The following is a 24,792-nucleotide window of genomic DNA, read 5'->3' on the forward strand; positions in this document are numbered from 1 at the left end:
TAATTTTAGGCCCAAATTCACTCCAGTCTGTAGGAAGTGAAGGAAACGGCCCAAATGGAATTCTTCCGGAGGAGCATTCCTGGACTCACACCAAGATACATACTTTCGCCATATACGGTGATAATGTTTAGCTGTCATGTCTTTCCTAGCCTTTATCAGAGTTGGAATGACCTTTTCCGCTAGGATCCGGCGTTCAACCGCCATGCCGTCAAATGCAGCCGCGGTAAGTCTTGGAACAGACACGGCCCCTGTTGTAACAGGTCCTCTCTGAGAGGAAGAGGCCACGGATCTTCTGTGAGCATTTCATGCAGATCCGGATACCAGGCCCCTCGCGGCCAATCTGGAACAATGAGAATTGTCTGTACTCCTCTTCGTCTTATGATTCTCAATATCTTTGATGAGCGGAAGAGGAGGGAACCCATAGACCGACTGAAACACCCATGGTGTCACCAGGGCGTCCACCGCCACTGCCTGAGGGTCCCTCGACCTGGCGCAATACTTCGGTAGTTTCTTGTTGAGGCGTGACGCCATCATGTCTATCTGAGGCAGTCCCCACCGACTTGCAATCTCTGCGAAGACTTCCTGATGAAGTCCCCACTCTCCTGGATGTAGATCGTGTCTGCTGAGGAAGTCTGCTTCCCAGTTGTCCACTCCCGGAATGAAGACTGCTGTCATTGCACTTACATGATTTTCCGCCCAGCGAAGAATCTTGGTGGCTTCTGCCATTGCCACTCTGCTCTTTGTTCCGCCTTGGCGGTTTACATGCGCCACTGCGGTGATGTTGTCTAACTGGATCAGAACCGGTAGGTCGCGAAGCAAATTTTCCGCTTGTCGAAGGGCGTTGTATATGGCCCTCAACTCCAGTATGTCGATGTGAAGACAAGCCTCCTGGCTTGACCAGAGACCCTGGAAGTTTCTTCCCTTTGTGATTGCTCCCAACCTCGGAGGCTCGCGTCCGTGGTTACCAGAACCCAGTCCTGAATGCCGAACCTGCGACCCTCCAGAAGGTGAGCACTCTGCAGCCACCACAGGAGAGATACCCTGGCCCTGGGGGACAGGGTGATCATCTGATGAATCTGTAGATGAGACTGACCACTTGTCCAGAAGGTCCCATTGAAAAGTTCTCGCATGGAACCTGCCGAATGGAATGGCCTCGTAAGTCGCCACCATCTTTCCCAGAACTCGAGTGCAGTGATATACTGACACCCTTTTTGGCTTCAATAGGTCCTTGACCAAAGACATGAGTTCTTGGGCCTTTTCCATCGGAAGATAAACCCTTTTCTGGTCTGTATCCAGAATCATGCCTAAGAAAGGCAAACGAGTCGTTGGAACCAACTGTGACTTCAGGATATTGAGAATCCAGCCGTGCTGTTGCAACACCCTCAGGGAGAGATGCGCTGTTCAGTAACTGTTCTCTCAATCTCGCTTTTATTAGGAGATCATCCAAGTATGGGATAATTGTGACACCCTGCTTGCGCAGGAGCACCATCATTTCCGCCATTACCTTGGTGAAAATTCTCGGGGCCGTGGAAAGCCCAAACGGCAACGTCTGAAATTGGTAATGACAATCCTGTACAGCAAACCTCAGGAACGCCTGATGAGGTGGATATATGGGGACATGAAGGTATGCATCCTTTATGTCCAGGGACACCATATAATCCCCCCCTTCCAGGCTGGCGAGGACCGCTCTGAGCGACCCCATCTTGAACTTGAACCTTTTTAAGTATAGATTTAAGGATTTTAAATAAAAAATGGGCCTGACCGAACCGTCCGGTTTCGGAACTACAAACAGGGTTGAGTAATACCCCATCCCCTGCTGCAGCAGGGGGACTTTGACCACCACTTGTTGAAGACAATTTTTGAATTGCATTTAACACTATCTCCCTCTCTGGGGGAGAAGCCGGTAGGGCCGATTTGAAAAACCGGCGAGAAGGCACCTATTCGAATTCCAGCTTGTAACCCTGGGAAACAATTTCTATTGCCCAGGGATCCACCTGTGAGTGAACCCAGACGTGGCTGAAAAGTAGAAGACGTGCCCCCACTGGGGCGGACTCCCTCAGCGGAGCCCCAGCGTCATGCGGTGGATTTTGTAGAGGCCGGGGAGGACTTCTGCTCCTGGGAACTAGCTGTGGTTGGCAGCTTTTTCCCCTTGCCCTTACCTCTGGCAAGAAAGGAAGATCCCCCACTCTCTTGGGTTTATGCGACCGAAAGGACTGCATCTGATAATGTGGTGTTTTCTTAGGCTGTGAGGAAACATAAGGCAAAAAGGTTGATTTACCTGCCGTAGCCGTGGAAACCAGGTCCGTGAGACCTTCCCCAAACAATTCCTCACCCTTGTAAGGTAAAACCTCCATATGCCTATTCGAGTCGGCATCACCCGTCCATTGTCTGGTCCATAGGGCAATCGCCATAGCGTTGGCTCTGGAACCCAGTAGGCCAATGTCTCTCTGAGCATCTCTCATATATAGGACAGCATCTTTAATATGACCCAGGGTCAATAAAATGTTCTCCTTATCCAGCGTATCTATATCAGCAGATAAGGTATCTGTCCACGCTGCTACCGCGCTACAAACCCAAGCCATCGCCGGTCTGAGTAAGGTACCAGTATGTGTGTAAATAGACTTCAAGGTAGTCTCCTGCCTGCGATTAGCAGGATCCTTGAGGGTTGCCGTATCTTGAGATGGCAGCGCTACCTTTTTGGATAAGCGTGTCAACGCTTTTTCCACCCTCGGGGAGGATTCCCACCGTATCCTGTCCTTAGTCGGGAAAGGATACGCCATAAGAATCCTTTTGGGAATCTGCAGTTTGTCTGGAGATTCCCACGCCTTTTCAAATAATTTGTTCAGCTCATGAGATGGGGGAAAGGTTACCTCAGGTTTCTTCTCCTTATACATGCGCACCCTCGTGTCAGGGACCGAGGGTTCATCTGTTTTATGCAACACCTCTTTTATAGCAATAATCATATAATGAATACTTTTAGCCAATTTTGGCTGCAACTTTGCATCATGGTAGTCTACACTGGAGTCAGAATCCGTGTCGGTATCAGTGTCTACTATTTGGGATAGTCGGCGCTTTTGAGACCCAGAAGGTCCCTGTGACATAGTGAAAGGCAGAGCTAAACTTGTACAGTCCCTGGACTCAGCTTTGTCTAACCTTTTGTGCAATAAATTCACATTTGCATTTAAAACATTCCACATATCCAACCAGTCAGGTGTCGGCGTTGCCGACGGAGACACCACACTCATTTGCTCCACCTCCTCCCTAGAAGAGCCTTTCGCTTCAGACATGCCGACACACGCGTACCGACACCACACACTAGGGGAATTCTCTATCTCAGGGGTGGGGAACCTGCGGCCCTCCAGCTGCTGTTGAACTACACATCCCATCATGCCCTGCAACAGTTTTAGCATAGCCAAATAGCAAAACTGTAGCAGGGCATGCTAATATGTGTAGTTCAACAGCTGGAGGGCCAAAGGTTCCCCATGCCTGCTCTATCTGGAGACCGTTACCCCAACAAGGCCCTTTGGAGAGACAGAGAGAGTATGCCAGCACACACCCAGCGCCAATGACCCAGGGGAAAAAAATTACTAATATAAATATAAAATATAAATTATAATATAATATAAATATAAAATTATATATATATATATATATATATATATATATATATATATATATATATATATATATATATATATATATAAATATAATACTGCGCCAAATTATGTGCCACCCCCCCTCACCTTTCTTTCAAACCCTCTGTCACCGTGTTCAGCAGGGAAGAGTCCGGGGAGCCAGCTTCTCAGCGGTGTGCGGTGGAGAAAATAGCGCTGGTGAGTGCTGAGGATCAAGCTCCGCCCCCTCAGCGGCAGGATTCGGTCCCGCTTGATTTCTTTTAAAAACTGGCGGGGGATCTCAAATATACAGTGCAGAGCCCATATATGTCCTGATTTTGCCAGACCAGAGGTTTAAATTGCTGCCCAGGGCGCCCCCCCCTGCGCCCTGCACCCTTACAGTGCCTGCCGTGTGTGTGTTGTACGGGAGCAATGGCGCGCAGCGTTACCGCTGTGCTTTACCTCAGTGAAGATCCGAAGTCTTCTGCCGCCTCTGAAGTCTTCTTTCTTCTCATACACATTTCTATCTTCCGGCTTTGTGAGGAGGACGGCGGCGCGGCTCCGGGATGAACAGCTAGGAGAGACCTGCTTTTCGACTCCCTCTGGAGCTAATGGTGTCCAGTAGCCTAAGAAGCAGAGCCTAGCAGTTAAGTAGGTCTGCTTCTCTCTCCTCAGTCCCTCGATGCAGGGAGCCTGTTGCCAGCAGGCTCCCTAAAAATAAAAAACCTAACAAAATTTCTTTCAGGAAACTCAGGAGAGCTCCCTGTAATGCACCCAGTCTCCTCTGGACACAGTATCAAACTGAGGTCTGGAGGAGGGGCATAGAGTGAGGAGCCAATGCACACCCATATCTAAAGTTCTTTTTAGTGCCCATGTCTCCTGCGGAGCCCGTCTATTCCCCATGGTCCTTACGGAGTCCCCAGCATCCTCTACGACATAAGAGAAATCTTTCTCCCTCCATGTCAGTACCCGCAGTCTTTCAGCTCCAAAAGGACTCCACACATGCTCAGGTATCGGCAGCCATCTTGGGATAGGGCAGGAAGACTAGTCTGCGCAGTAGATAGGACCTAACCAATTGCTAAGTAAGGGCTCTTCATACATAGGTGACAGCTCTGTCGTTTGACAGCAAAAATGATGACCTGTTCTAAGACGCATCATGCGATGAAGAACCACATGTAGTGCTTTGTAACAGGTTTGCATTCTCACCTTGCCACTAGGTGTATGTACAAAATATCCAGGTAGAGCCATAAGGATGACATTTTAGGACCCAATGTACAAAAGTACAGAAATACCTACGGAACCATGTGTCTAGTTTATATGCAATATAACTGAACTACCACTAAAGTGTTACTTTTGCCCGCAAACCTCGGAAGAAACTTAACCACAGGTCTCTTAATGATGAGATATAGATGTTTGCAGTTACTGCTAGAAATCTGATATAGCTGTATAAACTTGGTCAGATCCAGCTGGTGGACATCAGGCAGAACATATCAGAACTCATGGGCTCAATCAGTGCTTGCTGCCAATGGGTGTTTTGGGTTTGTTAGCAACTGGGCAAAACCATGTGCACTGCAGGTGGAGCAGGTGTAACATGTGCAGAGATTTAGATTTGAGTGGGTTATATTGTTTCTGTGCAGGGCAAATACTGACTGCTTTATTTTCACACTGCAATTTAGAATTTAGTTTGAATACCCTCAAAATCTAAATCTCTCTGCACATGTTACATCTGCTCCACCTGCAGTGTAACTTGGTTTTGCACAGTTGCTTGCTTTTTCTGCTTTGCCAACAAACCTGAATAAGGATCTATGACAATACACAGGGCTAGCCACGGACAGATGTTAAGGCAATGAGAAATCCATACTTTCAATCTCAGATTAAATTTGGCCAAAGCTGCAGACTAGAAGAGAAAAGAACGGCGCTGCGTTGTCAGCTGTAAAGAGCAGACCTGTTTCTCTTTAAGAGCAGACCACATTTTAAACAATGATGGACTGTATGGTCCGGTCTGGAAGGCCACAGGCATTGCATTAAACCAGGGGTGGGGAACCTCCGTACCGCAAAGCAGTTTGTTTCCGGCCCACTCGCTAGTTTGGCAGCGAGACATGCCGCCGCTCAGTCCAGCGGTGGCATGTCTCAGCTGTTACTAGCTGCGCTCTCCTCCCTGCCCTATGTCCGGCAGCCGCAGGTAGAATCTCAAACCAGCCGCCGGTTCGTGAGCCAATCAGAGCTCGCGGGCCAGCAGCCAATCAAGATCCGCCACTGCCGGTCTGCGAGCTCTGATTGGCTCATGAACTGGCGGGTGGTTTGAGGTCCTACACGCCGCTCCAGCCTGACATAGCCGCGCTCTCCTCCCTGCCATGACCCGACAGCTGAGACACGCCCCCCGCTGCCGGATGGACCTGCAACGGTGAGCGATCTGGCACATGTGCATCACGTCCCATTTTAATTGGCCACACCTGTACCTCTGAGGGGCATAACTACTGGAGGCATAACTACTGGGGGGCAGGGTAATTTTTAAGTTGATAATTTTTGTATGGCCCCCGAAGGATTTTATACATATCCAAATGGCCGTTGGTAGAAAAAAGGTTCCCCACCCCTGCATTAAACTGAAGCAACCTGGTGTCTGGCGCAGTCGGCTACAGGAATGTTGTTTTGCAGCTAGGAAGCCAGGTAGTGACTAAAGGTAATATTTACCTAATTCACACTAATCCTCCAGTAAAGATAAAAACTGCCCATGAGGACACACATGAATTTGTCAAAGAGATAAACTAAGGTCATCGTGATCCTTAGAGATGATGTAACTAGAGCTCCTGGATACATCTTGCCACATTTACAGCTAATAGATTTGTGATCAAAGTATAGATTTCCTACAAACACATAGGGAAGAACACATTGGTGACAGACGGCTTACCTCCAGAGCTGGGAGGTCATTATAGGGAATTATTTTAAATCCAGGCATAAATGGTCCAAATCCCTCGTAGCTGGAAGGATCTGTGGAGCTGGATATGGCAGACATGGTCCGTCCCCAGAAGTTACCGGCTACGGGAAAGAACAGAAGTCACATGACCGACATGAAAATGAATTGCACACAGTGCGAGAACACGTTAAATACAGCCGCCATCTTTGCAGCTCTCCAATAGTGACCGTAGTCTGAGATTATACAGGGCACATACACAGGCTCTGGGAGCCAGTTCAGGAAAAGGTAATGTGAAAACAATCCTCAAACAATGTAAAAGGCAGCAGCTGTTATACTTCAGTGTAGCCAGCCCACTACTAACACAACTGAGAACAGTACTACTGTCACAGAGACCAAGATTCATTTTATAACATTCAGCAACACCATCATTTCCTACACTATTACATTGGAAACGGCTTCCACAGAATATCAAGGAGGGCGACAACCGGAACTACTTTAGTAGCGGTGGGCTGCCATTGCTATGAATTTAATGTCACAGCCATACGCGTATTCGTCACCTGTGGTTGGTTAGTCACAACGCATCACATGCACTAGAGCACTTATTACATTATGTCAAGGGGCCCACAGGTGTCAGTGACACATTCGTCATGGTCAGGATATACTGTAAGTATAGGAGGCAGCACAGATGCAATCCAATATGTGAACAGTCTTAGAAGGTGCAGTGTCTAATTGCATGCTGCTGCTGGAGTAACGTTACATAGAGCGCCATGCAAAAGCTGGGGACTCTCTAGGGTAGTCATGTAGGCTTCAAGCTTTGACATTACAGCAAGAATTATAGCCGATACATCAGGCCTCAGTCTATGATCACTTCTGTATTATCAATGGATGCTGATCAATGGCATACAATCCGTAACAGTGAATATAAGATCACATAATCGCCATCCTGGACCTCTTGATTTTGTATAGCAATTTGGCAAGTTATCACAGTTTAAGATTATTCCACGTCAATAACACTCATACCAGACTCATTAGCAGCCTACAACACTGCTTCTAGTTCTCACACTGAACAGATAACATATACAAGTCTAATACTGCACCTCCACTGCCCATCAGTAACTTCAGGATTAAAAGGTTTAGTGTGCAGCCGCAGACACTTACTATTTTTCTACAGTTCTTTTTTTTTTTTTGGGGGGGGGGGGGGGGTACAGCTATACCTCCTGAGCCAAAGATCAGGGGTGGGGAATATATATATATATATATATATATATATATATATATATATATATATATATATATAATGCTCACAAAGCTGTTTCTTCCGGCCCACCCGCTTGTGTCAGTGAGACACGCCGCCACTCAGTCCAGCAGCGGCGTGTCTCAGCTGTCAGGGCAGGGAGGAGAGCGCAGCTACTATGTCTGGCTGCAGGTAAGATCTCAAACCACCCGCCGGTTCGTGAGCCACAGAGCTCGTGGACCAGCAGCCAATCAGGAGCCGCCGCTGCCGGTCTGTGAGCTTCGATTGGCTCACGAACCGGCGGCTGGTTTGAGGACCTACACGCCGCCCGACATAGCAGCACTCTCCTCCCTGTCCTGACACCCGAGAGATGCCGCCGGATGGAGCAGCAGCAGTGGTTAGTATCACAGTGGGGTAGGGGGCATTTGTGGATCTGGCACTGTGGGGGCATTTGTGGATCTGGCACTGCACTATTGGGGGCATATGTGTATCACGTCCCATTTTAAATGGCCACACCCATTTTTTGGCGCGCGCACTCAGTACCTCTAAGGGGCAGACCTACTAGGGGGCAGGGTCATTTTTAAGTTAAGAATTTTTGTATGGCTCCCGAAGGATTTTATAAATATCCAAATGGCCCTTGGTAGAAAAAAGGTTTCCCACCCCTGCCATAGATCATGGGCCTTCAACCTGCGGCCCTCCAGCTGCTGTGGAACTACACATCCCAGCATGCCCTGCCACAGTTTTGCTATTTAGGCATGCTAAACTGAGGCAAGGCATACTGGATTGGGTAGCTCGACAGCAGCTTGAGGGCCGCAGGTTGAAGACCCATGCTATAGACTCTCGGTGGCCATTGTTGCATGTATGATAACACTCATAACTCTGCAACATCGTTGAGAAATGTACTGCTGAATAAAGCAAAACACATCACCATAAGATACATCGGGGAAAACCTGGTGACTATTAGGAATGGAGGGGTAATGTCAGCCAGTGGAACATGACAGTGTGTGAAAGTTCAGATAGAAACAAGTACATAAACTCGCATGGTAAATTGTAACTGAAAATAAACTGTAAAAAAGTTTGAAATTCCAGCATAAAATGCATCAGAATCAATTCCAGAACGGGCCTTTCACTTAGACATTTTTTTACACCTCCGTCAATGCTTCACGATAGCCAAAGGTCCAAAGCTATTGCACTGGGTAAATGAGTCATGAAGCTTAATGCATCAGATACTACATCTATTGTGTACGTAGATTAATCGCAAACACATTACAAGGTGACCAATAGAAACATCTAGTCGAATTCTACTGCACAATCTTCCCAGTGACATTAAGCATAAATTAGGTTTTATTTTTACCAACATTGTGAGTTTATTCTTTATCACGCACTAACATATTAGGCAGCGCAGTACATTGATGGGGACAGGAAACTATGACATCAGAAGGTAAAGCTAATCCTGTGCAATAAGCCGACAAACTAATAGGCCCTACACACTGGGCGATATTTAAGTACGATATCATTTAGAAATTAATATATCATTCGTATCGTTTAGTGTGGCGGCAAAGACGACAAACGATGCGCTTCCCTGTGGTCGTTCATCATTGGTTTTTCATTGTTTCAAGCCAATTTGGACGATATCGTTCAAATCGATTAGGGCCTATAAGAGATACACAAGAATAGTGGAACAACTAGCTGCTGGTGGGGAATACTTCAAGGGTAAGGAAGAATCGAGTGGCGTCAGCTCCCCGGTTACAGACATTACCCAAGTAAAATCACATAGGTTAAATAGGATCCAAAATACACATTCAGCTGCAGCATACATTTAAATATTTATTTGCACATAGCAGGCCTCAAGCATACTTTGAACCAGTTTCATCAAAGATCACAGATGTAATCAGCCTTCACTTAAATAAAAAAAACAATGAACAGAACCAACTGGTGCATTTTCTGATACGCCAGCATCTGGCACAAGTCCGACTGCATCCGCAAACATGAAATATTGTTAACCGACATCTGCATCTCCACCATCATTATACAACTCAGGCACAAATGTTTACAGGCTGGATTTTAATCAAAATATAACCTCAGACCAATGACCGCCCCTTCATCTCCAATCACGCAGCGGAACGCATACGCAATGTACGGCAGTTGCAGGATGGAATGGATCCCTGTGGTTAACTTGAGTCTGTGCTAAAGTCAGGCCAGGTATGTGCAACTTACCTGCAAAAATAATCTGTGCCTTGTACTTGGGAACTCCTTTCACAGTGTACGCCCACTTCCGGGCGAGCTTGCATGCAGTTTCTCCGCCTTCCACACCTGAATAGACAGGGAAGTAGTTACACAAACTAGAGGAACCTTACAGTACTCAATGCATGTCCAGGGGACATGTTTCTGAGTTTTCCGCTCCAGCTGCAGACATGGGATGGTCATTTTTGACATAATATGTAGTGATCAAGTCTGCCTCTCCTAGAAACGACCCTGCACCATTAAGTAGCAGTTGCTGTAGGCATGATACCACAGCTTCCGTTGCAATTGTACATTGTTGTACCAAACATTTATGGCCTAACAGGGCAGTAGAGAGCCTGGCTGGGCCCAGGTACTTTTCAGGAGGTGTGGCCTAATCACAGGGGGCGTGGTCATGCACCCTTAGAAAACAATACTGACAAAATGGTATTTTCAGCACCATGGCCACACTGCACTCCAGCACTCAGCAGCATGTGCTAGGCTGAAGAGAAGAGCTGCAGTTGCCAGGTAAGGGAGAGGGGGCCTAGGTCTATCAGACCTGGGCCCGGGTAATTTGTACCCTTCCCCACGCCCTCTCTCGGCACCATTATGTCCTGATCCTGAGTCGGATCTGCGTCTATTGGCGACTATGCAAATAACGCTACAGAGCCCTTCCCTAGTGTCCAGCCGTACGTCCCAACATGCAAGGACTGAGATGCTCACTGTCAGTATCTGTAGTAGCTGAGGAACCAATCTGTGTGTTTATAGACGCATCATCGCAACTTGCACCAGCTCTAGAGCCAGTGCAGTTGCTCCATCAGAGCATGGATTCCTATGTGCGCAGTTCAGCGCCCGTGTATGGCCGCCACTTTCACCAGCACGCCTGCAACCCTCCCATAAAATGGACAACCTCTGTGTGTGCGCTAAGCCACCTGTTACCACCCAGCAATGAATACTACGTTACACATTTTTAAGACCATGTATCTCCCATGCACCTCAAATCGAAACTTTGCCTGAGCACAAGCTGTCTGGACACAAACACAGAAGATAAAGGAAACTGCTCCACTGCATCAGACACCGGTCATGTGTGCGGCTCAGAATGCAGTCTGTAGAGTATATACCATGTATCATGACTGGACGAGGTCTCTGGAGAACTGGGAGGCTGTAGTGCAAACTAGCTATTCTTCTGGCTGTAAATGAATTCCATCTGCTTTACATTATTCCATACAAGCACATGGGCCGGGATGTAATAAAGTCAGAGTGCAGCAGCCGTGCAGTGTGTCAGCCAAACTCGGACATTTTCTTAAAGTGGCAATCATGTACATGCCATAGTTTAGCCTTGTACATAATTGGCAGTTTAAAAAAGTCAGAGTTTGGCTGGAATCCTGCACGCCCACCGAACTCGGACTTCATTACATCCCGGCCCATGGTCGTTTTTAGAGAATCCATAAACTTCTCCCAAGGCCAGCGCCAGCATTAGGCAGTCGCCCCAGGGGGAAGTGAGCGCCTAAAACACTAAATCAGCAACATAATAGGCTGGGAGCGTGTCACTTGGCTATGATGTCAGTCATGCGCCACAATTCCGAAAAAATGGATGCACCTACCTCCACACAACGTAAAAAGTGCAGAGGGAGGGGTGATGTCGCATTGGAAAAGAAGCGGTATGGAGTGGTTAGGGTGTCTGACTTGTGTTGTCCCTTGTACTTTATCTGGATACTGTAGAAAGTGCCCTAGCTTTGCAATGCAGAACTATAGAAGCTTTCTTACCTGTGTTCATAGGCAGTACTTTGTTATAATTGAACAGCTTTGTAATGTACTCCTCGTATTCCCCAAGTACGTCATTGTAGAAAGCCCTGGAGGTGAGAGTCAGCTTGTCGGCCTGACACTTCAAAGCATCGATGATCTTGGGGTGACAATGCCCCTGGTTCACAGCACTGTAAGCACTCAGGAAGTCATAGTATCTCCTGCCTTCCACATCCCACACATAAACACCTAGGAAGGAAAGGTAAATGTAGGCATCTAATGCAATATCGCGGTGGTCAATTCCATCCAATGTCCTTCCTCCTCTAGTACAGTGATGTAGAGGTCATACACAAGTCATTTTATAAAACGATAACACATTTTTCAGAAAAACAGATTCCTACAGACGTCTGACCTCATGTCTTTCTCCCCCCAAGACAAATTACTGTAAAGGGCACAGTAACTCACACAACCACATTCCCTCCCTTCTATTTAAGAGAAGAGATGTCGCCCATAGCAATCAGATTCCAGGTATCATCTTCTAGAAGGTGCTAGACAAATGAGAAGTAGAATCTGATTGGTTGCTATGGGCAACATCCCATCTTAAATCGTCCCATCTTAGTAAATTTACCCCATTGTTACTACAGAATAACACTCCTAGTGTTACCTGCGCCCTACACCATAAATGTTACCCAACATCGTCACAGAGCAGTACTAAGGCTGCACTGTGCCAGCATGGACCATTGGTCAAAACTGAAGTTAAGTAGAACAACTTAAACGTGACTAGGACATGTAGGTAAAAGGTTGGGGATCTGGTCTCTAGGTCGACAATGTTTAGGTCGACAGTGACAGGGTTTCAAGGTCAACAGGGCCTCTAGGTTGACAGGTCAAAAGGTTATCATGAGTTTTTCACAATTAAACTTTGAATTTTTTTCATACTTCACGATCCACGCGGACTACGATTGGGAATAGTAACCTGCCCGAAGCATGGTGAAGCGAGCCATGCGAGGGGACACTGTGCACTAATTGGGGTTCCCTGTCACTTTACGGAGAAAATTACACCAAAAACACATTAAAAACTCATGTCAACCTTTTGACCTGTCGACCTACACCATGTTGACCTAGAGACCCTGTCGACCTAGTTACTGTCAACCAATAGTGGTTGACCCAAACATGGTCGACCTAGGCACCACACCCAAATGGTTGGCAGTAGATCATGTCACTGCACCCAACGCTTCCAGGGTCAGTGTGGCTTTTTAGTCAGGTAGAGTGGGTATGTACAAAGGCTGCATTGTGCGCATGTCCCTCTAACCTAGTGTATATATGTATATATATATATATATATATATATATATATATATATATATATATATATATATATATATATATATATATATATATACATACATATACATATACACACATACATAGTAGTATATAGTCATGTAAATTTCAGACTGCCCTGCAGCAGGACAGCGTAACAGGCCCAAAGGCTGCCTATGTCCTTGGTGCAGTGTTACACCTCGAATAACATCAGCACAGTGGTGAGCATCGTTTCCACAACTACTCCATGTATTTCATGGAACAATGAACTCATTATGCCGGTCAGGGCTTAGTACGTACAGCCGACACATTTTATTCCTATGTTCACGCATGTTTACGGTTGCTCATACTGCAAAACCATACTGGTACAGTACCGGATATCTGAGGAAGTTAAGCCTAGTATCTTTGTGACTTGGGGGGACATTTACTAAGCAGTGGTAAGAGCGCAGAAGTGAGCCAGTGGAGAAATTGCCTCATCAACCAATCAGCAGCTCTGTATCATTATATAGTATGCAAATGATGGGCAACTTCTCCACTGGCTCGCTTCTCCGCTCTCATCACTGCTTAGTAAATGTCCCCCATAATATGTTATGCGTAAGCTCTGCTGGAACACAGACTGACGCAAGTGATTACAACCTTATCTATAGAGTGCGTGTGTAGGCACGCGATACAATAACCCTACTGTTAATGTGCATTGTATTTTGTGGCAGGGGAGAAACTCCATATATTACAAAACTAACCTTTTCCTCTTTCAAGTGCCACGGGAAGTGGGTGGTAGTTATGTGCCCCATATCTGTCCTCTCTCTCAAACACGTATTCTGACGTTAACACTTCTTCCTCCGGTTTCGCTGTGGCGGACGGTCCCGCTGAGCTCATTGAAGCCTTGAGGTTATTGCATAGCACACCCAGGGTGCGTCTCTGGATCAGTTTGGAGAACATTGTAGAAGCTGAGAAGATACTAGACTATCCTGCGAGGAAAGATTCTGCTTACAACTACATCAAAAGGGAGGCACATTAAATATGCAACTACAAGATGTAAAACCCTCTATACGCCTACAGCAGTACCCAATCGTTGACAAGATACCAATGAAATAGCAGACATCGCTTTCTGCTGCCAAATCGCTCTCACCCCCAGTTGCACACGATGACCATGAAAGCACACCCAAGTTTCAGCAAATAAGCTTGCTGAGCGAACAACTTTCAACATCATTTTGGCTCAAACTGGACTTAAAGTTTTCAGGTTTACGTAGTAGCAGCTGGCACTGTAAGCCTGGATTCTGGGTGTCTACCAATTCCAGAGCAAGTGACACCAGGTACCAAAGAATGAAGCACATCACACGGCTGCTGTATGATTCAGCAACAGAAGTATCTTACTATATTTTTAAAAAATATATATCGCATTGGCAGATCAAAGATTACATCGGTTTAAAACCCAGCAGGATGTAAACCTGGACTGGCATTATTGTGCCCTTCCCAATCATTTGCCTGGCTCAGGATAGCCACGTGGTATACATCTAAAGAATATTTTCTTTTTCAACAAGCAACATCAGAAGTTCTCCAATAATTACAAGAAAAAAGTTAGAACTCACCAAAACCCTAAATTAAATTCCATGTAGCACAGAAATTCTGAAAACCTGGACTGTTATGGCAGGCTTGAAGACCAGCAATGGGAAAAACTGGAATCTTCTGAATATATATAGGAGTGGTAAACACCTCTGCCTGATAGCAGGTCGGGGAGGGGGGGGGGGGGGGGTTTGGGCGGGTCTTGGCTCATTAGGCGAGGTTTCATTGGTAGAAACACACCAGCCCCTGACACCGCCTCCCAATATACTAAAGGTCACCTGCGTTAAATGTTTACATTTTAAACTCACCTTCTCAAATATAACTATTTCTTTTAAAACTCTTAGAGCAATCAGTTTGGTGAGGACAGGCACAGCAAAACTATTAAACAGACCCAGTTCTAGCAAGGTTATTGACAGCAGAATTAAAGAACCAGGGTTAAGGCCTGTATCCACGGGCCGATGTGGGAGAGATGTGTGCTGAGCGAACCGCTCAGCACACATCTCTCCCACCACTCAGCACAGCGCGATGTGTGCTGAGCGTGCGAGGGGGAGACGGGGGGGGGGGGGGGGGGTTATGGGAAGGGGCGCTCATCTCACCCAGCGGGTGAAATGAGCGACCTGCTAGATTGGCACCAGCGATAGCGATGCGTGGGACTGCGCATCACTATCGCTGTGGAGGGGTACACACGGAGCAATCATGTTTAAAATCCAAGCAATCTAGTCAGATTGCTTAGATTATCGCTCCGTGAGTACCCCCTTTTAGGTTGCCGTTCCAGCAAGATACAGTTGCAAGGAAATACTAGGAGAATTCCATTTCGGTCTAATAAAAACGTATATGGCAGATTTTCCTTATATAAGCAAGCTGTCAAGTCAGAGTCTTCACTGTTAGCTGAATGTGTTTTACTTTCCGACTGCTGCTCGAGGCAACGTGGAAACTAACTGCATAGCTAATTCTGCAACATGTACCAAGCACTGCCCACGCAGCTATTTAATCAGCCTATTAGTCTGATTCTAACAACGGGTTCACTACGGCTGGCCGGCGGTCGGGCTCCCGGCGACCAGCATCCCGGCGCCGGGAGCCCGACCGCCGGCTTACCGACAGCTTGGCGAGCGCAAATGAGCCCCTTGCGGGCTCGCTGCGCTCGCCACGCTACGGGCACGGTGGCGCGCTACGCGCGCCACACTATTTTATTCTCCCTCTATGGGGGTCGTGGACCCCCACGAGGGAAAATAATTGTCGGTATGCCGGCTGTCGGGCTCCCGGCGCCGGTATACTGAGCGCCGGGAGGCCGACCGCCGGCAAACAGAAGACCACCCCTAACAACTAATTCAGGAACTGCAATAGCCTTAGCTGACCCTGTGCGGTACATAGGGATTATACAGCATCTAGTAGCCCTGTGTAATATTCCATATATTAACCCTGTGTAATAAGAAAGGGTGTAGTATGAGTTGCCGGCGGCCAGCCGGGATCCCGACCGTCGACAGCGGGGCGAGCGCAATTGAGTAGATGTACTAAGCCTTGTAGAATGATAAAGTGGAGAGAGAAACTACTAATAAGACCTGCCATTTTTTCAAACACAGGAGGATATTCAGTCGGCTGCGATGACCTGTTTTCGTGCAAAAACTGGCTTTTATTGCGATCACAAACTATTCAATTATTTGCCAGGATAATCCAAAGGTTTAATCACCAACTGACCCAATTTAAATCACATCAGATACTTTTATTAGGACCGCATTTACACTTCTATACTGTTATCCTATTTTATATTGGCTTTTTTTTTGGGGGGGGGGGGGGGTACAGAAAGATTTCCCCATTTTCCATTGGTTTTACTTTGCAAGAATTATTGCGCAAATCCTGTTTCGCACATTTTCAATTAGGCTGAAAATGGGAGCGCGCACACTGGCTTAAAGCAATAGGTGCGAAGAGTTTAATCGCAGTAACTTACCGCATTTTCATGGCTAACTGAATTTCCCCCACAGTCTAACATGACAGCTAGGAGCGGATTGGCTAGTACTTTATCTCTCTCCACTACCACGCTACAAGTTTTAGCACATCTACCCAACAGTATGAAAAAGAGCAACAGAAGAGGAACACAGACATTACTGGAATTTTGCACCATTATAGAATGGCTATTTACAGTGTTTTTTAGAAGTTTAGATCCCATGTCAACAAATGTTTATACGCTTGGAAAATAAGACTACAGGTTTGTCAAATCTCCAAATTATATAGCAGATAACTAGGTTTTCGCATTTATGAATGGCCTGGTCTTCAGAAATCCATTAATTGCATCGTTTCACAGTTGCATGTACAAAGGGGTCCATACATCTGCAATCGATTAGGGCAATTTGCGATTGCGTCAATAAATCTGCAATGTATGGGGTTCACAGATTTCACCCACAGATCGATTAGGATTGTTAAATCAGGTTTTTCAACATGTTTAATTTTACAGATCAATTGGGACTAGATTGCTAGTGTATTGGCAACAATCTGCAGACCTGTAGACAGTTTCTAGTAATCGGATGAGTCTTTCAAGATTGGCAGGTCTGTTTAACTGAAAACGATCTGCAAATCAGGAAAATTTTCTGTAATGTATGGGGCAAGGTCAGATGCAGGGCCGTCTTTTCGTATGGGCTCTTGCCCAAGGGCCCCAAGTGTATAAGGGCCCTAGCCTGATAGCTGAGGGTCCCCTCTTTCCAGGGGTACCAGATTTATGAAAATCTGGCCCTGGGGAACCGGAGATATCAGACTTGAAAGCAGTGGTTCCCATCCAAGCCTGTTAATTGCTCTTCCCAGCCAGATATCTCAAGTTCTGTCTGATTTAGAGTTTGTCTGAGGGTATACTCCAAAAGCTGTGACTCTCCCCTATCAGTGGACACTGGCAGCTTGTCTATACTATGGCCAGAACCAGAAATATCAGCCTTCAAGTAGCTGGTCCCTGCTCCAGCTCCACACGCCTAATATGCAGTTTTAGATTTCCGGCGGTGGATTGCTTTGGCTCCTGAGCTCTGATCCCCAAGTCCCTAGAACCTTCTGAAAGGTGGGACTCTAGTTTTTTTTTTTTTTTTTTTTTTTTTTTTTTTTATCCATTTCAAAGCTAAGAAATATATCTTCAGGAACTTGAGATATCTGCAGTCAAGCAAGCTGCCCTCCCACTAGAAAATTATAACTATTAAGCCCACTCCACTATCCACCCCTCCCCTACGTATTAAACACCCCCTACCACCCTGGAAGTCATGTACCAGGGCTTCTTCATTCAGCCCAATGTCCCCTTCTACAGTTTAGTCCCATCTGTGCAGTAAAGGAGCAATTATCAGAAATTACTGCTCCAGGTCCTACATGCTGAGCAGAAGATAAAACACCCCCTACCGCCCACGGGACATCAAAGCTGCTGCTGATAGCAACCCCAACCCCTACCGCTGGAGGATGGGTAGGGGGCCCAGTGCATTGCTGTGCCCAGGGGCCTACTCTGTTGTTAAGACGGCCCTGGTCAGATGGATTGTAAAATTAAATATGTGGGAAAAACTTCTGGATCTGTGAAACAATAAACTAACTGCAGATATATGGGCCCCTTAAGGCAATAACCGTTGCGAAAACCTGTTTACCTTGGGATAATGTGCTTAATGTATTGCCTTAAACCAGCAAGTTACTAGTTATGCCATTTACAAAGCTTGTCTCTAAACTCTATGACCTTTTCACACGTTATCAGCATGCAATGACTCCAAGGGACACATTCAGTTCCAGGCATTCTGTTCCAGGGATAAGCTCTTTTGTGGGGCCCTAAACTGAAATACAGGGCAAGGTTCCTTGTCCTGTAGGCATAAACTCTGTGACCAAAGGACTGTCTTGTATTCACCAAATCTCAGGTGAGCTGCACTGTCCAAGCCTCCTGATCGCATGCAGGAATTATACACTGTATAGAACAGAGATTTTCAACCTTTCACAACTCGCGGCACACGAAACAAGATTTAAATATTGCCAAGGCACATTCAAATATAATGGTGATGCGTGGTGCAGTTGCATGTCCTAGGATGTCATGTCACAGCTTCTCCATAGGTAACCCCTGAGCCACATCTGAGAAAGCCAGAAGAGCCCAACACTGCCCGGGTCCAAAATTAGAACTGGCTCTGCAACCACTAAACCCACCAGTATTGATCGTTCCAGGGCCTCAGTAGCGGCAAAACACTGACGGGCCTGGCTCTGCTTCTATGGCAGCACACCTGGAGACTGCTCAGGGCACACTAGTGTGCCACGGCACAGTGGTTGAAAAATAAACGTTATGGTAAGAACTTACCGTTGATAATGTGATTTCTCTTATGTCCACAGGTATCCACAGGATAACATTGGGATATTGTCGAGCGACAGCGAAAATGGCACCAACACGGTCACGAGCTTTCTGGCCTCCCAGGATGCATTGGGGCCTCCACTATACAGTCCCGCCCACTGACTCAGTCAGATCAGTTCTTTCCACAGCGATTATAGGCAGGAACATTAGGTAGAGACCTGTACAGGCGATAAGAACACACATGCACACCCTTCCATACAAGGAGGAAGAGGTTTTTAGTGTTTGTCTAGATCCTCAAATCAGATGCGTCCGGGTGGGATCCCTGTGGATACCTGTGGACATAAGAGAAATCACGTTATCAACGGTAAGTTCTTACCATAACGTTTATTTCTCTGGCTGGGTCCACAGGATTATCCACAGGATAACATTGGGATTCCCAAAGCCATTTTAGTGGTGGGGACGCTCCTGATTGCACAGGAGGACCTTTCGCCCGAAGTCTGCGTCGTGAGAGGCAAAAGTATTCAAGGCATAATGTCTGATGAATGTGTTTATGGAAGACCATGTGGCTGCCTTACATATCTGTTCTGCTGATGCACCCTGTTGTGCTGCCCAAGAAGGACCTACCTTACGTGTAGAGTGTGCAGAGACATTAGCCGGAATAGGGAGATCTGCATGAGAATAAGCTTCAGATATTACCACTCGGAGCCATCTCGCCAGCGTCTGTTTACTAGCAGGCCAACCTCTCCTATGGAATCCGTAGAGGATGAAGAGGGAATCTGTTTTCCTGATGGCACTAGTACGATCTATGTAGATTTTTAAAGACCGGACCACGTCCAGCGACGCTTCTCCCGCAAATAGTCCCGATACCTGAAAGGCTGGGACTACAATCTCTTCATTCAGGTGAAACTTTGACACCACCTTTGGAAGATAACTAGATCTCGTTCTGAGAACTGCTCTGTCTGGAAAAAACTTAGGAAAGGAGACTTACATGATAATGCTCCTAAATCTGACACTCTTCTGGCTGACGCCATTGCCAGTAAAAAAAGAACTTTAATCGTTAACCACTTAAGATCCGCTCTCTCAAGTGGTTCAAACAAAGGACCCTGGAGAAATTTAAGAACTAAATTCAAATCCCAGGGAGCTGCAGGAGGAACAAATGGAGGTTGAATATGTACTACTCCTTGGAAAAACATACGTACATCCTGTAGGTCAGCAATCTTCTGCTGAAACCATACAGTCAACGCTGAGACTTGCACCCTCAAGGAAGCAACCTTCAACCCCTTATCCAATCCTGCCTGCAGAAAATCCAAAATTCTAGCTACTTTAAAGGCTCTTGGATTGTAATTTTTTCCATAACACCAATGAATATAGGCTTGCCATATTCTATGATATACACGGGCGAAGAAGGCTTTCTTGCTCTAAGCATGGTTTGGATTACTTGCTTTGAAAATCCTTTAGCCTCTAAGATAGAGGTTTCAACAGCCACGCCGTCAAAGACAGGCGATCCAGATGACTGTGACAAGGACCCTGCATTAACAGATCTGGACGTTGAGGGAGCAGTATCGGTGCTTCCACGGACATTCTCCACAGATCTGTGTACCAATGCCTTCTTGGCCAAGCTGGAGCTATTAGAATGATTGCTCCTTTTGCCTGTTTTATCTTTCTCACTACTCTGGGTAACAGATATTGGAGGGAACAGATATGCCAGCTGAAACCTCCATTCTACTGACAGTGCATCTACCAGGACTGCTCCTGGGTCCCTTGTTCTTGATCCGTACCTCGGAACTTTGTTGTTTAGACGAGACGCCATAAGGTCTATCTCCGGTAGACCCCATCTGTTCACCAGTGTCTGAAACACTTCTGGGTGTAGTGCCCATTCGGTTTCCTGAATGGTGTGCCGACTGAGAAAATCCGCTTCCCAATTTAGTACCCCCGGGACAAATACTGCTGACAATGCTGGAAGATGGAGTTCTGCCCACTTTAGAATGGGAGTTACTTCCTCCATCAGACTCTTGCTGTGAGTCCCTCCTTGATGATTTAGGTATGCTACTGCCGTCGCATTGTCTGAGCGGATCTGGACTGGTCTTCCTTGTAGATTGTCCTTTGCCTGAACTAGGGCCAAGTAAATGGCTCTTATTTCTAACAGATTTATCGGCAGGCGACTTTCCCTTGCGGTCCATTTTCCCTGGAACCATAGGCTTCCGAGTACCGCCCCCCAACCTTGCAGGCTGGCATCTGTCGTCAGGACTTGCCACTCTTATCCAAAAGGGTCTCCCCTTGTTTAAATGGTCTGTCTGTAGCCACCATGCTAGAGACCTTTTTACATTTACTGGAATCTTTATCATCTGCTTCTTTATTGTTTGATGATTTCCGTTCCATTTTGTCAAAATGAGATGCTGCAATGGTCTGGAGTGGAATTGCGCATATTCCACCATGTCGAACGTTGATACCATCAGACCCAACAGTCGCATTGCTGCATGGACTGACATTGTCTGGGCTTGCAACGCTTCCTGAGCCATGACCTGCACCTTGACTATTTTCTTCTCTGGTAAGAGAACTCTCTGTAGGTCTGAATCCAATATGGCTCCCAAATGAACCATCCGCTGTGATGGATTCAGGGACGACTTCTCCCAATTTATGAGCCACCCGTGTCTCTGTAAACAAACTATCGTCTGTTGGAGATGGCTCAACAGTAAATCTTGCGACTGTGCTAAGATTAATAGGTCGTCTAGGTATGGGAATATCCTTATCCCTTGTTTGGGCAGACAAGCTGCCATAACCACCATGATCTTGGTAAACACCCTGGGTGCTGTAGCTAGCCCGAAGGGCAGAGCTTGGAACTGGAAGTGTTCCTTGAGGATGGCAAACCTGAGATAACACTGATGTGATAGTGCTATAGGCACATGTAGGTAAGCATCCCGCACATCCAGAGATACCATATAGTCTCCCGGTTCTATAGCCAACATTATGGAGCGTAACGTCTCCATGTGGAACTTCGGGATCCATATGTAATTGTTCAACATCTTCAGATTTAGAATTGGTCGATATGACCCATTTGGTTTCTGGATTAGAAACAGATTGGAGTAATACCCCTGTCCCTTTTGTGATGGAGGTACTGGGACAATCACACCTGACTGCAGTAATTTTTGGACTGCTTCTTGCAGGGCATTGGCCTTCGACTCTATACGAGACGGGCTGGTGCAAATAAAATCTTTGAGGAGGCTGCCTCCTGAATGGGAACCCATACCCCTGAGATACTACCTTCTGCACCCAGGTATCTGTTGTTGACTGTTGCCATGTGGGTGCAAATTGCAGGAGTCGGCCCCCAACCCTGGAATCCTCCAGGCGGAGGCCCGTCTCTTCAGGCTGAAGGCTTTTGTTCAGGTTTGGAAGCTGGCTTTTTGCTAGCCCACTGCTTCCTACCCCTGGATTTAAACTGGGGTTGTTTAGGCTCCTCTTTACCTTTCGCTTTGCTTTGCCAGCGAAATGAGCAAAATTTTAAACCCTTGGACTTAGGGTTGTAGGTAGCCGGAAATCTGACCTTCGATTCAGCCTCTGACTCTAGGATATCCGATAAAGGTTTTCCAAATAATATATTACCCACGAAAGGCAATGCTTCCAATTCCTTCTTGGACTCCGCATCTGCCTTCCAGGTCCGTAGCCAGACTGCTCTGCGAGCGACTACTGCCAGGGCTGAAGCTTTAGAAGCAACAGTGCCTACATCAATGGCTGCTTCTTCTAAATACTGGGCAGATTGTCTTAAACGGCAAAGACGATCCTCTTGCTCCCTAGTAGGAGAGGGGATGTCATTCTCTAGTTCCTCTATCCATTCGCCCATTGCCTTTGCTACCCAGGCCGAAGCCATAGCAGGTCTTACCACTGCACCCACAAGAGAAAAAATATTTTTCAATAGGCTCTCTACCCTCCTGTCTGTGACATCATTCAAAGAGGTAGATGACAGTGGCAAAGCAGATTTGTGCACTAGTCGCAGAACATGTGCATCTACTTTTGGAGGAACTTCTCTCTTCGAACAATCTCCAGCAGGAAATGGATAATAAGAATCCCATCTCCTAGGAATCTTATACTTTTTACCGGGCGCTGCCCAAGACTCATCCATCATTTCCGTCAACTCCTCTGACGCTGGAAATTCAGCTTTCACTGACTTTGTTCGTTTGAATACAGGTGCTTTTGCTTTTAACGCTGTCTTGGCTGGTTCTTCCAGAGAAAGCACAGCCTTTACTGCATTAATGAGTTCAGCTGCATCATCTGAACTAAAGCTCTGCGACTGATCATCATACGGAGTTGAATCTATTGTTTCCGCATCATCATCCGATGTATCCTCTTGTGTAGTCTGCCATACAGACGTATCTGTCTTAGTCTTACCTACCCCTTGGTTGCTTGTAAAGGCTACTGGAACCAAACCATAGGAAGGGAGCTGCATGTATGGGTTCATAGTGTAACCTAACCCTTGAGGTGGTACTACTGGAGCTAACCTGTCCGCTATTGAAGACAGAGTCTTTGCGAACATATTCCATGGTGGCTCTACTGGAGGTTGAACTAACTCCTGTTTTTTACTTCGCTGAAAAGCTAAACCGTTTGCACACAAACCCTCATAAGTGACCAATTGAATCATATCAATTACCCCTGACTTACAAGATAAGCATGTTAGGGCTGTAGGAGTGCTTGACAAATTCTCCTCATCACTTTTGCCGCTCACAGACATTTTTTCTGATATTGACTACACAATTTTGTGACTGAACCACACCCTATAATCAGTATATAGAGGTGAAATCAATCTGACCACAGTGCACCTGATTTGAGGGTCAGAACAGGACTGATATTACACAGAAAAGTCAGCACACATACTAGCAGTCAGTCACATGTTAAAGCATTAGACATTGTCATATGAGAATACAACCTCCATAATAACTTATACATAAGTAGGAAAATTGTACTTCTGTTTAACTGGTTCTTTTTCAACATAACATGCAGAAAACACAGTAATATACAGGTCTCATATGCAATAGGTACTAAAAATTAACAGTGCACACTAAGAAGTAGAAGGAATTTTTAGTACTGTATACCCTGCCTCCAGGGAGCGGGATACAGGGAGACTCACCACACTTCCATATCCAAGCAAAGACGCTCGAAAGACGCTGAGTGGATTCAGACGCTACTGGTGTACACTGCCGCTCTTGGTAACTGATAACGGACACGGACGCTCACCAACGGACACGGACGCTGAGCGACTCCACGTGCATGCAGACACTAAAGGCCTGCGACTCGGTCTGGGCGGGTTTATATCCAGTGTACACAACCGCAGCGTCTAAGCTGCGACCGAGTACCCTCGTGGTAGCGTCTGAGCCGGAAGTGAGGTCATTCAGTTCATGAAACGAGAGACCCGCGGGAACTGGCCATGAACTCGGAGGAGGGACGGCCAGGAGAGCGTCTGAAACCCCCTGTTGACTTAAACTCCCAGGATCGCGGCCTCACCTAGTCCTGGCGCCTATGATTCCCGGAGCGTAGCGCTGTCACACTCGAGATGTTCGGCGCATCAACACGCTGTTTGTAGTCTCCACCAAATCAGCGTAGCTGTGTCCTGACCCCTCTAGTAAGAGGAAGTCCATATACTCACTGTCTCCCCATGCTCCGGCCACAGCCTGGTAACGTCTGCTGGACCTGCTAGAACATCCGACACAGACGCCCGTCGAGACAGCACTGTACCGCGAAGGTAAGCGTTGTTGCGACCTGGTGGGGAGTTGTTGGAGCGACTCTTTCTAATACACGTTTAAGACGCTGTTAAGAGAAGTCGCTCAAACCAAAACAGTAAGTCTATAAAAATAAAGTAATGAAAACTTGAGGCTGCTTTTACAGCAGCCCTGTGACCATGCGGCTTCCTGCC

The 24,792-nt window shown here is 46.6% G+C and overlaps 1 protein-coding gene across 2 annotated transcripts in view; it reads right to left on the reverse strand.

The window, feature by feature from the left end:
* Positions 1 to 24,792, reverse strand: part of OAT (ornithine aminotransferase) — a 38,552-nt gene that overhangs the window by 8,542 nt on the left and 5,218 nt on the right. For both annotated transcript variants that reach the window (XM_063962146.1, XM_063962145.1), the window contains exons 2-5: positions 13,786 to 14,013; positions 11,750 to 11,974; positions 9,980 to 10,075; positions 6,523 to 6,650 (exon numbers count right to left, since the gene is read on the reverse strand). In XM_063962146.1, the coding sequence (XP_063818216.1) occupies positions 6,523 to 6,650; positions 9,980 to 10,075; positions 11,750 to 11,974; positions 13,786 to 13,984 (648 nt within the window). In that variant the 5' untranslated portion in view covers positions 13,985 to 14,013. The remainder of the gene's footprint in view (positions 1 to 6,522; positions 6,651 to 9,979; positions 10,076 to 11,749; positions 11,975 to 13,785; positions 14,014 to 24,792) is intronic.

Source organism: Pseudophryne corroboree, chromosome 3, assembly GCF_028390025.1.
Source record: "Pseudophryne corroboree isolate aPseCor3 chromosome 3, aPseCor3.hap2, whole genome shotgun sequence".
NCBI classification, from domain to species: domain Eukaryota; kingdom Metazoa; phylum Chordata; class Amphibia; order Anura; family Myobatrachidae; genus Pseudophryne; species Pseudophryne corroboree.